The sequence below is a fragment of the Mastigoproctus giganteus genome, chromosome 5 (genome assembly GCF_048544385.1).
Source record: "Mastigoproctus giganteus isolate SK-2022 chromosome 5, ASM4854438v1, whole genome shotgun sequence".
In the NCBI taxonomy this organism is placed as follows: domain Eukaryota; kingdom Metazoa; phylum Arthropoda; class Arachnida; order Uropygi; family Thelyphonidae; genus Mastigoproctus; species Mastigoproctus giganteus.
This window is the reverse complement of record NC_143579.1, coordinates 3,077,520-3,091,952: the sequence shown is the minus strand read 5'-3', so window position 1 is coordinate 3,091,952 and position 14,433 is coordinate 3,077,520. Positions and strand designations below refer to the sequence as shown.

The 14,433-nt window shown below is 39.6% G+C and overlaps 1 protein-coding gene across 1 annotated transcript in view; it reads left to right on the top strand.

The window, feature by feature from the left end:
* The window catches only part of LOC150085130 (tektin-1-like), a 53,271-nt gene that overhangs the window by 16,983 nt on the left and 21,855 nt on the right, over window positions 1-14,433 (top strand). The window contains exon 3 of the mRNA XM_090373839.1: window positions 2,868-2,996. Coding sequence (XP_090229965.1) covers window positions 2,868-2,996 — 129 coding nt within the window. The remainder of the gene's footprint in view (window positions 1-2,867; window positions 2,997-14,433) is intronic.

Sequence of the window (14,433 nt, the reverse complement as noted above, 5' to 3'; positions counted from 1 at the left end):
ATTTGTCAATGTTAAACTTCAGTTGCCACTTTTCCAGATCCTGTTGCAGCAGTATACTGTAATTACTGTTATTAACAACAATCCTGCCAACCTTTGTATCATCTGCAAATGTTGACCTTAAGCTTGAGATACCTTCATCAATATCATTGATAAATATACAAAACAACAATGGGCTCAACACCGAAGCCTGAGGGACACTACTAATAACATTAGTCTACATAGAGCAGTACCCATTGATTACCGCTCTCTGTCTTCTCCCACTCAACCATCCTTTTATCCATTGTAGCAACTTGTCCTTAATGCCATACTGCTCCAATTTGTACGGTAGTCTTCCATGTGCAACAGTATCAAAAGCTTTCCTAAAATCCAAGTATATCATATCAAAATTATTTTTTGCGTCCAGTTCCTTTGTGACTTGGGCTTTATATCTAGATTTGCCTCGAACTCGGAACAATGTGCTGACCTTCAGACACCAACAACTGGAATCCCGCCTGACACGCTATCTTAAGCTTAAGCTTTCTTCATAAGTATCTGCAGTATCAATCTCCAGGGAACAGCTTATTGCTGCCATAAATTCTACACCGGCTTCTGCTAAGCCAGGTGCAGATGGAATACCCCAATTCATTATTAAATGTCTTAGCCCATATATTTTGGATCCCCCCTTCTAACTATTTTTAATGCTATTTTGTCAAGTCATTTCTTTTCCCAGCAGTGGAACATCTACCTTGTGAAGCCTATACCCAAAATTTAATCTCCTACTATTCTTAAGCATCACCGGACAATCTCCAACGCCTCAAATCTTCTAAAACTCCCAGAGAAGGTACTTCTTCCCGTTCATACTAAAAAACTTCTTACACATCAGCCTCATCAAATCCACTACTCCCTTCCTCATACATCCACTGTGACTAATCTCTTAGCCACCACCAGCTGTATCCTCTCTGCGTTTGAATCTCATGCAGAGCTTGCAGTCGCCTATGTAGACCTCGAAGCAGCTTTCGATTCAATAAACGGTCCGGCAATGCTGAAGCTACTTACAGACCATTATCAAATCAAGGGAGACACTCTACAGTTCCTCACTTCACTCCTTCAAAATAGAATACGAGCGAAGTGTCTCTTCAAGGGTGCCACAAGGTGGTGTCTTATCTGGGCTTTTTTACGGCTCTTGTGAGTCCCGGCATGATACTTTATGTCATGCTCATAATATGAAACTCCTGACACTGATTTCTCCACATTATGATCTTCTCGTGATAACAGAATCAATTAACAATATACTCCTGTTATTTGCTAACTACCTCAACCAGTTTGGACTGAAAATAAATCCAGAAAAGTCTGAATTTATGATATTCTCATTAAAGAAAACGCCTTGTTATATTCAGCCAACACTATGTAATTTTCCTATTCCCATCGTCAATAAACATTTTGATCTCGAGGTTGTTTTTGATCCTAAACTCTGCTTCGGTAACCACAAAAGCTGAAAAGCTGTTCACCCAGGCAGCTCGACTACGATGGATGCCCAAACAGCATTTGCATTATATTAATGAAATAACGACTACCAGAAGATATATAAAAATCACAGTATACTCTCGGCTTCTATATGGTGCAGAGATATGGGCACCTTCTGCCCCTAGCACAATTTGACCACTCTTTTATAGTGAGTTTTGGCTCTTAAAATGGGCCATAAACTAACATAAACTTCCTCCACAGTTAAGGAAAACTGAAATGGCCAGTTTGATAAAAATTCACAGGCTTCTCATGCTGATCAGGATGAAACGCCTTGCCACAACTGTAAAAATGATCACTGGCAAGATTTCGGCACCATTATTCTGGGACCTGTGCTCTTGGAGAGTCCCTCAGTCTTATCTCAGAGCGACTCCACTCTGTGCCCACATCTCAGCTGTCTCCACCTATCTTTTAGGTTTCTGCTATTTCAGCTATTTCCATGTGCCGAGTCTTTGGATGCTGACCTTAATAAGTTTTCTTGTGAGAGGGAATACAGACGCCGCATCCTTCAGTTGTACTTCCCTGTCCCTTATCCTTCTCCTCGAAACTTGCCTTAATGCCGCAAGCCATCAATATGACATGAAGATGGCTTACAAACCTTTCAGTTTTCCACCTATATATTCTTTGTACATTGTGATGTATATAATTGTATTATACTGTATATACTTATATACTGTATAATACAATTATACTTTGAGTGTTGTACTTTGAGTGTTGAGCTGCATTTACTTTTATTCATCCACTTATGTATTTTCTTATGTTTAATTTATTCATTTCTTTTTCTTACATATTGTACTATTCCTGTTAACCCCTGGCCTTGTGGCCGTGAAGGGCAACAGTGCAATGAATCCATTTGTATTATTATTATTGCAATAAAGATTTCTAATGTCCAGCTTTTACAGTTGAGTGCCGACATGCCTCAAAGAGTTGATAACCGAACATCACTTCCTCACTCTCAGACCATACTGGAAGATAGAAAAAATATAACAGACGTTTTTTTCAGTTCCTCAAGGAAATAAATTTCTATAATCTAATATGAAACCAAATATTATCTCTGCAGCAATCTATAGTCATTCCGTGATTCTTGGAAACTATTCGCAGCTAAATACGAATACAAACAAAACTGTTGTATAAAACTTTCCAGGCGCATTTTAGCCGGAGTAGCTCTTGAGTCAAGAATTTCTAAAATCTAAATCAATCAATCAAGCTGCGGTGCTGAATTTGATAAAGCTTATTTATGCCTGTAGTAAATCAAAGGAACTGGAAAGGTAATTCCACAGTTTTCTTTTATGATTGCAGATAATATTCTTTAAATGTATTGAGGTACTGGAAAATATATAATTCATTTTGTATTTGTTTTGTTGCAGGGAGAAAAGACAGAGCACTGACAATGCCAATGACAAACCACAAAGAGAACTTACGAAAGAGGTGTCTTTAATCCAAGACGTTCAGTTTTTATTACAGAAGACTATAGCCGACGTCAACGAACAACTCAGGTGCGTAATTCGTGTTGGTGAGAAAATTATTTTTATTGATTTTGTATCGACATTGCTCATAGAAGATATGTGTTTCTGGTGTATAAAATGACTTCACTCTTCCAGCTTATCCACTGGTTCTCACAGAACGTTGAAGCTGAGAGCAGGGAAACTTTTGCACAGATAACCAAAAGCCATTAGTATCCGATTTTATAATGGTAAAAGATAAGATAGGAAAAATTCTGTTATGCTGAAAACGGTTTCCTCCTTAAAATTCCCGCAGATAGAAACTCAAAGCAGCAGCTTAAATCTGTCACCGAATTTCATCCCTTTTTGTGCCATTTAAGAAAACAGTGCTGATCGGGGAGTCCAAAATAAATCGATCTAGAAATTGGGTCCCAAGGAGTTGCAGATTGATTTTAAATTGAAACAAAAGGCATTGGGAAAGTGGAGGTAGTCGCGGATAGCACTGCATTTAAAGCTTCAGAAGAAAACTTTTGAAAATGGAAAGCGTGTGCATTTACAGAACTGTTTAACCGACTGAGGAACAGAGAGGGTGCAAGAATATTTGCTGATGCTATCGAGGCAGTGTTAGGTGGGTCGGAAAAATGCTAGCTTGGGGGAGAGGACACACAGACTAAAAGGTTAAGAGTGGCTGCAGGCAGAGGCAAAAGTGATTCTTGGACTGCTCCTATTAGAACGAGCAGCAGCCTGGAAAGCAAGGCAATGGAGATTTCCAGGACTGCTGGGAGTCATAGAGGAACAAGTAAATACATGGGTTGCGTTAGCATAACTAAGAGTAGGATGCTTGTTTGTTATTTGGTTTTTAGGAGCATTAGCAACTAAGGCCATATTGCTCCGGGATATGCGGTGGTCATCCCGTGACCTTTCCGCATACTCCGTATTTGGTGGTGACGGGCTCGAATCCCGGTCTAATCAAGAAGCGTGTGCTACTCACTGCTGCTCCTTCCCACCTGGCTACGGAGGCGCCTTAAGAGTAGGAACAGGAGCATGTACACCAATGTTAGCAGTATAGTTAATAAATTTGATGAGCTTGAAGGGCTAGTCAAGACATCAAAGGCAGATATTGTTGAGATATCAGAGACGGGGTGTCACACAGATATAAGCTGTGCAGAATTGGAATTTGTAGAGTACATGTGTACAGGACGTATAGACAGTACAGGAAGGGAGGAGGGGTTATGCTGTTAGTTAAGAAACACATAAAATCTAAGGAAGTGCATCCAATTGATGTTGGTGGACAATGCAGTGTTGAGTCTGTTTGGTGTGAAATAAGCACTGGCAAAGGAAAAATGAGAGTAGGTGTGTGTTATAGGCCTAATGAATGTGATGAGTATAATGAGCAATTCTGCAGAGAAATAGAGTGGGCCAGTAAATCAGAATATTTTATAATGGGGGATTTTAACTTTCCAGATATTGACTTGAACTTGTGGGTTGGTCACTCGCACACTAGCAAACTTTTGTGGATTTATTGGATGACTGTTTTCTACAGCAACATGTTCAAGAGGCAACAAGAGGGAGTAATATTCTTGATCTGATTATCAGTAGTAATTCTTCATGCATTAAGAATCTGCAGATAAAGGAACCACTGTGCGACAGTGATCACAATGTACTGATGTGGGAATTACTTTAAGATGTAACTACCTTCAAGGCTAAAGGGAAGCCATTTTGTTTTCGTAAATGTGACTACAGAGGTCTCAGACAATTTTTAAAATCTGTACAGTGGGAACAACTGATGATGTCACCAACGTTGAGTTCTAAATGGGAAGCCTTCATGAACTTAATTTTGGAGCCTACTAGGCTTTTCATTCCAACTAAGAAATACTGTTCATGGTTTAGGCCTAAACGGATGTCAGATGAATTAATGAGGCTCGCGGCAGAGAAGAAGAATGTACGGAATGCATATAACGTATCAGGTGAAACAGAAGCGTGTGCAGGTATAAACTAGTCTCTGTAATCAAGTCACAAAGGTGGTTAGGCAGGCGAAGGCAGATTACTAGAAATCTTTGGCAAAGGAGGCTAAGAAAAACAGCAAAGAGTTTTTACTTATGTGAACTCTAGAAGGAAAGGGATGAATCAGATTGGACCACTTAACATAGATGGGTTGACTATTGATGATCATGCACAGGTAGTTGATAAACTGAATGAGTATTTTGCATCTACATTTACACATCAGGAGTTATTCAATAAGGGGAGCGCCAGAAGTTTATGAAACGCTTTAGGGAGCTAACTGATTTTGTAATAACTGGGAGCAAAGTGGGAGAGAAATTGTTGAAGTTAAACACAAGGAAGGCACCTGGAGTGGACGGGATCTATCCAGTTATATTAAAGCAGGCAGCAAAGGAAGTAAGAAACCCTTAGCCATAATTATGAGAGCTTTCTTTCCCTCAGGGGAGGTCCCCATGGACTGAAGGTGTGCAAATGTATCACCAATTCACGAAGGGGGGTACATAAGGTAACAAAAGTAAGTACAGACCTCTTAGTTTAACTTGTGATCCGGAGATAATAATGGAATCACTGGTTAAAGAAGCATTGCAGGGTAATCTAGACAAGACTGCGGTAATAGTTAACACACAGTTAACACACATGGGTTTATTAAAGGTAGTTCTTGTCTGACCAATTTGATTGTATACTATGATGTGTCACAAAGGAACTGAATGTCAAAAATAATTTTGATATCATATACTTGGATTTCAGGAAACTTTTGATACTGATTCACATGGAAGACTGCTGTCCATGTGAATCAATAGTCTGCCATGTGAATCAGTATCACATGGAAGACTGCTGTCCAAATTGGGGAGGTATAGCATTAAGGGTAACTTGCTACATTGGACAAAGGAATGGTTGAGTGGGAGACGACGACGACAGAGGGTGGTAATCAACGGACACTGCTCTTTGTGGACAGATGTTATTAGTGGAGTTCCCCAGGGTTCTGTGTTGAGCCCATTGTTGTTTTGTATATTTATCAATTATATTGATGAAGGTATATCAGGTTTAATGTCCAAGTTTGCAGATGATACAAAGATTGGCAGGGTTGTTGACGACAGTAAAGACAGTATCTACTCCAACTGAATCTATATAAGTTGGGAAAATGGGCTGAGAAGTGTCAACTGAAGTTAACATTGACAAATGCAAAGTACTGCATATGGGTAGCAATAACCGAAGAGAAAATTACGAACTCTGTAGTAGTACACTTAGAGAAGAGGAAAGTGAAAAAGACCTTGGAGTAACTTTGCAGTCAAAAATGAAATTCGCTGAACAGTGCAGACGTGCTGCATGGGCAGGTTATTGAGTCTTTTCAATGATATATAGGAATTTTGCTAGCAGGGACAGGGAGGTGATTATCCCCTTATAAAAGGCAATGGTCAGGCCACACCTACAGTACTGTGTACAGGTCTGGAGGCCTCATTTTAGGAAGGAGTACAGTTGCTAAACGAGTACAAAGAAGGGCATCAAGATTGGTGAGGGGGAACAAAGGGGTCCTCTTACCAAGAAAGGTTTAATTTGTGCAAATTGCAGCCCGTGGAGAGTAGGCACACGCGAGATGATCTGATTGAGGTATATAAGGGTTGAGCAAGTGAATGGGTTGAGCAAGTGAAAGTGAATGCTGATGGATTCTTCCTCCTGCTCAGACTATGAACCTGAGAAGGCACAGTTTCAAATTGAGGAAAGATAATTGTAGAACAGATGTGCGGAAATTTGCCTTTAGCCAGCTGTAGTTGATTGATGTAACAGGCTTCCATCCCTTAAGTATTGTTAACGCGAAGATTCAGAGGAAAGGGCGTCGAATCTTGGGAAGTCGAGTCGCAATCACCGCAAAAAATGTTGTATACCAGGCATTTATTTGTGTGCGAACGAGGAAAGAACTAGGCGATTGTTCAGTATAGTATGTAATTTCCCTATTGGCCTGGACACAATTTTAAATACGGTATATTTAAATTAATATATTTATTACAGACAGTGAATGGTTACATGATTTCCTGATGCAATAATACCCATAACAGCGACAATGCTAGGGGTTTAATATAAAATATTACATAGAAACATTACATAAAACATATATTAAAACATAAAACATATATTAAAACATAAAACGTATAATTACATATAAAATTAATATTAACATGGGAAATGAAAGAACATTAAAAGCGATGAAAAGACAATGGTAGTCACTCGGCTGAAGACGAAAGCTGTTCCCTGATGATGCGTCTTCTGTAGGATTTCTCCTCTATGTACTTTTTTGTAGTCCATATCCATCTTCTGGACATTGTGGAGCATCTCCATGGGCAGAAATCTATTGCCTATTCTGAGCCTGCACGCCACAGACTGCAGAGAGGGAAGGGTTCTTAAAAGTTTCAGGAGGATCCTTGGATTGCACATCTGCCAAAAACTTGGCGCATTGACTTCACTCGCTATCATTTTAATTGACATGAGCAAGCAGAGGGCGAATATCCGTTTGATGACTTTTCTGTAATTTAGAAGTTGGATGATATCTGAAGTGTGTGAGTGGTGACAGTTTATGCTTGAAGATGACCCACCGAAGAAGCCAGTACTCATCAGATGAAATGGTTTTTAGCGTGGTTTTCGTTGCCTACGCCCAGATTTCTAAGCCATAGGTGATGACTGACTGCAGAAACCGGTATATGTATTGGAGCGTGTACTCAGGCTCTGTAACATGAAGGAGGCGTTGTTTGGCAAGCCATCTGGATCTGTAGACCTTGTTGTGAATATCTGCAATATGGTGCTTGAAACTGAGTTTGGGATCGGAGATAACGCCGAGATCTTTGTGCTTGATGACTGGGGAGATGGGGTTCCGTGGATTTCCAGGTTTAGTAGCGTTGTTGATTTGAGTGAGAATACCATTTGTGCAGATTTTTTTGGATGTATCTTAAGAGAAAACTGTGCCAAGTGTGTAATCAAATTCTTAAGGCTGTTAATTATGGTTTCAGAAACAGAATCAGGTTAGGAGGTCCCGTGTATCCGAGGAGCTTCAAGTCGTCTGCATAACTGATAAATTCTGTTTGCTGGCAAGGGAATGGGTGGATGCAGCCGTAAAGAGGAGCTCTGGTAGAACTCTGTCCTGGGGAACAGCTACACAAACTTTCCTTCTGAATGACTTTTTTATTTACAGTCAGGTAAAGGACCTTAGTCGTAACTAGCGACTTCAAAAATTCAGTATATTGCCTTTTATTTGGTATCCCTCCTCACAAAGTTGCAGGAGGGCCTGTATGTCTATGCTGTCGAATGCAGACTGGATTTCCAGATAAATAATTGCCATCTCAGCCCTATCTTGCAGAGCCCTCGGAATGGGGTTGGTGGTTTGCAGCAGGTTGGTAATGGTGGACCTGCGTTTTAAGATATAGTGAATGAATGGTGATTCACTGGCAGAACCTGCTTGGTTAGAATGGGAAGAAGGCACTTCTACATGATTCTGAGTGGACATGAAGCTTTCATTATTGGCATGGATTGTGAAACTGAGGTCGGACAATATATTGGTTCCAGGCTGTTGGGAAACTCTGCTTTGTGAGGATTCCATTAAAGATTCCTAGGAGTGCATCAATGATGAAAACACTAACGCTCTTAAGGATGAATTGTGGGAGCCCATCATATCCAGTGCAAGACCTTAGTGGGATACCATTGGCCTGGATAAGCTCTCTTTTTGTGATGATGATGGAAGCGAGGACATCTTGCTGACAACTGTTGTGAATGTTCTTGAGGTCTAACGCTGACTTTGGCTTAAATCTTGTGATATAGTCATTCGATCGGATAAAGGATCTGTTAAGCTGTTTGTGCCACTGTTCAACATATGGGACGAAATAAAGAATTTTTTGATATTACTATTGTTGGCTGGTGTAGTATTTTGTATCCTATCCTTAGCTTATACCCTAATTCAGTATATTGTAGCCAGGAGATAACCGCTGTTTAAGAATCTGCTAGATAATATTTGTATTTCTGAGCCAAAAGCAGATTCGATCATTGAATATTTATAAAATAAAAATAAATATATTTTCTGTTTACACTCCGAGACGACCAAACGATCAGAGGAGTTCATAAGAGAGACAGAATACAAGAAACAGCACCGTATTCAGCAGTTACGGGTTTGAACCCCGGTCACTCAAGGGGTTCAAGCACCCACGCACCTGACTACTAGGCTATAGCGGCCTCTTGTATAGGCATTTAGAAATTGATTAAAGATGATAGATCTTTTGTAGGTGAACGGGCGATAGCTGTTATAATGTAGACGCATGCCGGTGTTTGTAGGTTTTCGATAGATGTTAAATTGAATTTTATTCAAGTCCCGAGTAAGCGTGAAATTTAGAAAATTTAATGACTTAGTATCCGTATCCTCCCTTTCCAATGTAAATTTGAGTCTAGAATGAACATTATTAAACGAATGTAAAATGTCTTGGATAGTACTACTATCAGTAATAACTAGAACATCGTCTAAATACCTTCCATAGTATGTGATACGGGGTAGAAAAGGTGTCAAATGTATAGGCTCAATTGTTGATAGATAGATCTCCGATATTAAGCCGCTCAGGCTCAATCCCATTGGCAAACCAAAAATCTGTTTGCATACTTTGTCTGGAAAGGTGATATAGTTGGCCTCAAATAACAGTTTAAGTGACAAATTTCTTTAATAGGAAGCTTCGTATAATTAATCGATATAGAGTTACTATTTAACATCTCCCAAATAACATCTAACTTGTATTCAACGTTTACATTCACTAGATGATTTACCCCGTTTTACATAACGGGATAAAATCTAGTGAGAATAAATTGTCATTATCGCCAAGTCTCGAGTTCTTAAGGTTATTAAATAGTGTATCCTAGTTCTTAATTCCAAATTGTATCGGTCTAAAGGGTTTTATAATGCCATATACATGTGTGGCCGAGGAGGAAAATGCCGAGTTTCTGTAGAAAACAATGGGCCGGATAGAAAATCCAGTCTTATGTAATTTCACTTGACCGAAAAGTGCAGGAATATTGTATGTTCTGACCTTCAATTCCTTTAACTGAGCCATAGTAATGTAGTCGTTTTTTTCGATACGTGGTTAACGTTTTAATGTATTGATTGACAAAATTGGTAAATAGTGCCGGGTCTGCCTCAAGATAAGTGGAAGTATCTGAAACCATTGAATATAATTTATTAATATAATCAGATTTATGGAGTATTACTACTGTATCCCCTTTATCTGCCCTCTGTATAATAATGTATTTATTTTCCCGAAGTTCACGTAATGCTGCACTGTCACGTGTACTCAATTTAGGAAGTCACGTTTCTTTTATGTTATTCACTTGGTTAACTTGTTGAATAAATAAAGCTTTTTGGTAAGCCTTTCAAAATCAATACCAAGCATCCCTCTTATGCCTCCTTCAGGATTCAGATTGATGGGCCCAATTACCAACAATACCTCAATGCCGAATACTGGCCCAGAGGTCTGCTCGTGATACCATACTATCGGAGACTAAAGGCTAAGAACTCACAAAGCACGAATCCCATTCCACAACAATGCATAACTATTCCAGCTTAGCTACCTGTCTTCTCTAGCAGAGCCTAGAGCCATAGTTTAAATTGACATATTAACTTATTTCTAGAGTAGCTTTATATTCCTATTTACGGTACTTAAAGTTATAATAACTTAGATAGAGATTTTGTAGGTATTACTTAGTATCGGAAAGGGTATCAAATCCACGTGTTTACCGTTCATAAACAGCCGCCATTGTTACGTGATAATTAATCAGTAAAATCTATTAATCTTGTCGAACTTCATTGGCAATTAAATTGTACTTTTAACTATACATATAACCACTTAGGTTACGGAACATAAATAATTAGTAAAAATATATAATTAATACATAACTTGATACGGAAGTTATATAAAGGGATTTCTTAGATAACACTCGTTACTGAAACGCGATACAGCATATCCGGAATTCGATAGCATTAGCTTTGTATAGTATAGTGCATAATATAATATTGCCAATTAATCAGTACATCTATTAATCTTGTTAAACTTCATTGTCAGTTAAATTGAACTTTTAACTATATATATATAACGACTTAGAGTACAAAAATAACAAATAATTAATACATACTTGATACGGAAGTTATATAAGGGGAACTCGTAGATAACACTCGATACTGAAAAATAAATATAGCGTTATAACTGTGTTAAGATACAAGTTTAAGGTTTTCATTTTGTTCTGAAATTGTAATTTTATTGACATTTAAATTGAAATCATGACTCTGACCAGAGCACCAAAGCAAAAGGCTCAAGCTAATGGGAGTGCTGTGACTCAGGGGAGAACTGAGGGGGGCGGTTGCCCTCTGAATCACAGCCTTTTAAGATGCACTGTTTGCTTGATGTTTGCGGAGCAATCGGGTACGGGACGTGATACTGCCATGGGGGATGTCTTTGTGTGTGTACGATGCAAGGAGTGCAAGGAAATTAGGCGACAACTCGGCGTTGTTGTGGGCCTATATGAGACCTTGAAGGACAGGGTGGATGCCCTCGAAGGAAATAAATTGAGAGGCCCATCAAGCTCTCAGCTGCCCACATCAACGCCAGAGCTTGGACTTGGTCATCTTGCAACACAGAGGCAGCCCCCAAGGCAGAATGCGTTGGTCCAACAGGAACTAGTAGTTGTTGGTGACTCAATTGTCAGGGAAACGGGGAACATGCATTGTAAAAAGGATAGGTGGAACAGGACCAGGGTATATCTGCCAGGGGCAAAGGTTGATGACGTTGTAGAGCAGATATCATCTTTTAAGGGCAAAAAAGGTGATATAGTTGTACACGTTGGCACTAATGATATTAAGAGTAGGAGACCAGCGGAATTACTTAACAAGTACAGGTCACTGTTGAAAAAAAGCCGTGAAGTAGGGTTAAATTTGAAAGTGTCTGCAATTCTGCCCAGACACGATAGGAGGGAGTATATGATGAGAGCCTTTTCGATCAATTCGGCCCTGGAAAGATTGTGCAAGGCTCAAGGGGTAGAATTTTTTCAACCTGGTCTGTACTTGTTAACTGGAGAGATTGCTTCTACAGGGATGGGATACACTTAAATAGAAAGGGTGCAAGAATATTTGCTGATGCTATCGAGGCAGTGTTAGGTGGGTCGAAAAACTGCTAGCTTGGGGGGGAGACAAAGATTAATGGATTAACAGTAGCCACTGCAGAGGTGAAAGACATTCTTGCACTGCTTCTATTGGAATGAGCAGAAGCCTGAAAAACAAGATGCAGGATATTTCAGAGACTGCTGGAAGTCATTGCGGTACAAGTAAACACATGGGTTTTGTTAGGGTAGCTAAGAATAGAAACAGGTGCATGTATACTTGAGTGTACACCAATGCTAGGAGTTTAGTAAATAAATTTGATGAATTTGAGGTATTACTCAAAACATCAAAGGCAGATATTGTTGGGATATCAGAGACGTGGTGTCACACAGATATAAGGGATGCAGAACTGGAATTTGGGGAGTACAACGTCTACAGAAAGGATAGACAGGATAGGAAGGGAGGAGGGGTCATGCTATTAGTTAAAAAACACATAAAATCCAAGGAAGTGAAGCCAGTCGACATCGATGGACAGGGCAGTGTCGAGTCAGTTTGGTGTGACATAAGCATAGGTAAATCAAAATTGAGAGTAGGAGTGTGCTATAGGCCTAATGACTCTGATGAGTATAATAAGATACTGTACAGGGAAATAGAATGGGCCAGTAAATCAGAGAGTCTTATAATGGGGGATTTTAATTTCCCACATATTGACTGGAATTTGTAGGTTGGTCACTCACACACTAGCAAGGCTTTTGTGGATTTATTGGATGATTGTTTTCTACACCAGCATGTTCGGGAGGCAACTAGAGGGAGTAATACTCTTGATCTGATTATCAGTAGTGATTCTTCATGCATTAGGAATCTACAGATAAAGGAACCACTGGGTGGCAGTGATCACAGTGTGATGAAGTGGGATTTACTCAAGGAGGTAACTACCATCAGAGGTAAAGGGAAGGGTTTTTGCTTTCGTAAAGGCGACTATGATGGTCTGAGACAGTATTTAAATTCTATACAGTGGGACCAACTGATGATGTTACCAACAGCAAATTCAAAATGGGAAGCATTCAAAGAACTTATCTTGGAAGCTACCAGGCTTTACATACCAACCAAGAAATATTGTTCAAGGTTCAGGCCCTAATGGTTGTCACATGAACTAATGAGACATATGGCAGAGAAGAAAAATGCATGGGATACATACAAATTAATGGGTGACATGGAAGCCTATGATAGATATAAGTTGGTCTGTAACCAAGTCATAAAGGAGATTAGGCAGGCAAAGGCAGATTATGAGAAATCCTTGGCAAAGGATGCAAAGAAAAACAGAAAAGAGTTCTTTACCTATTTAAACTCAAGAAGGAATGGGATGAATCAGATTGGTCCACTGGATGTTGATGGTTCAACAGTTGAGGATCCAGCTCAGGTGACTAACAATCTAAACGAGTATTTTGCATCTACATTCACACATGAGGAGTTATTCAGGAAGGGGAATGTCGTAGGTGAAGTAAACATTGGCAGTGAGCTAGATGATTTTCTAATAACTGAGAGGAAAGTGGAGGAGATATTGTTGAGGATAAACATAAAAAAGGCACCCGGGGTGGATGGGATCTATCCAGTTATATTAAAGGAGGTAGCAAAGGAAGTAAGCAAACCCCTAGCCATAATTATGAGAGCTTCTTTGGACTCAGGGGAGGTACCCATGAACTGGAGATGTGCAAATGTAACCCCAATTCACAAAGGAGGATCAAAGGCTGACAAAAGTAATTATAGACCTGTTAGTTTAACTTCGGTTCCAGGAAAATTAATGGAGGCACTGGTTAAAGAAGCACTGCAGGATCATCTGGACAAGAATTCAGTTATAGCTCAGACACAGCATGGGTTTGTTAAGGGCAGGTCTTGTCTGACCAATTTGATTGGATACTATGATGTAGTCACAAAAGAACTGGATGCAGGGAATAACTTTGATATTATATATTTGGATCTTAGAAAGGCTTTTGGTACTGTTGCGCATGGAAGACTGCTGCACAAATTGGAGAAGTGTGGCATTGGAGGCAAATTGCTGCTATGGATAAAGGGATGGTTGAGTGGCAGAAGACAGAGTGTGGTAATCAATGGACACTGCTCAACGTGGACTAATGTTATTAGTGGAGTTCCTCAGGGTTCAGTGTTGGGTCCATTGTTGTTTTCTGTATTTATGAATGATATTGATGATGGTGTATCAGGCTTAATGTCCAAGTTTGCAGACGATACAAAGGTTGGCAGGGTTGTTAAGGACACTACTGATACTATGCTGCTGCAACAGAATCTGGAAAGGTTGAGCAGATGGACTGAGAGGTGGCAAATGAAGTTTAACATTGACAAATGTAAAGTACTACATATGGG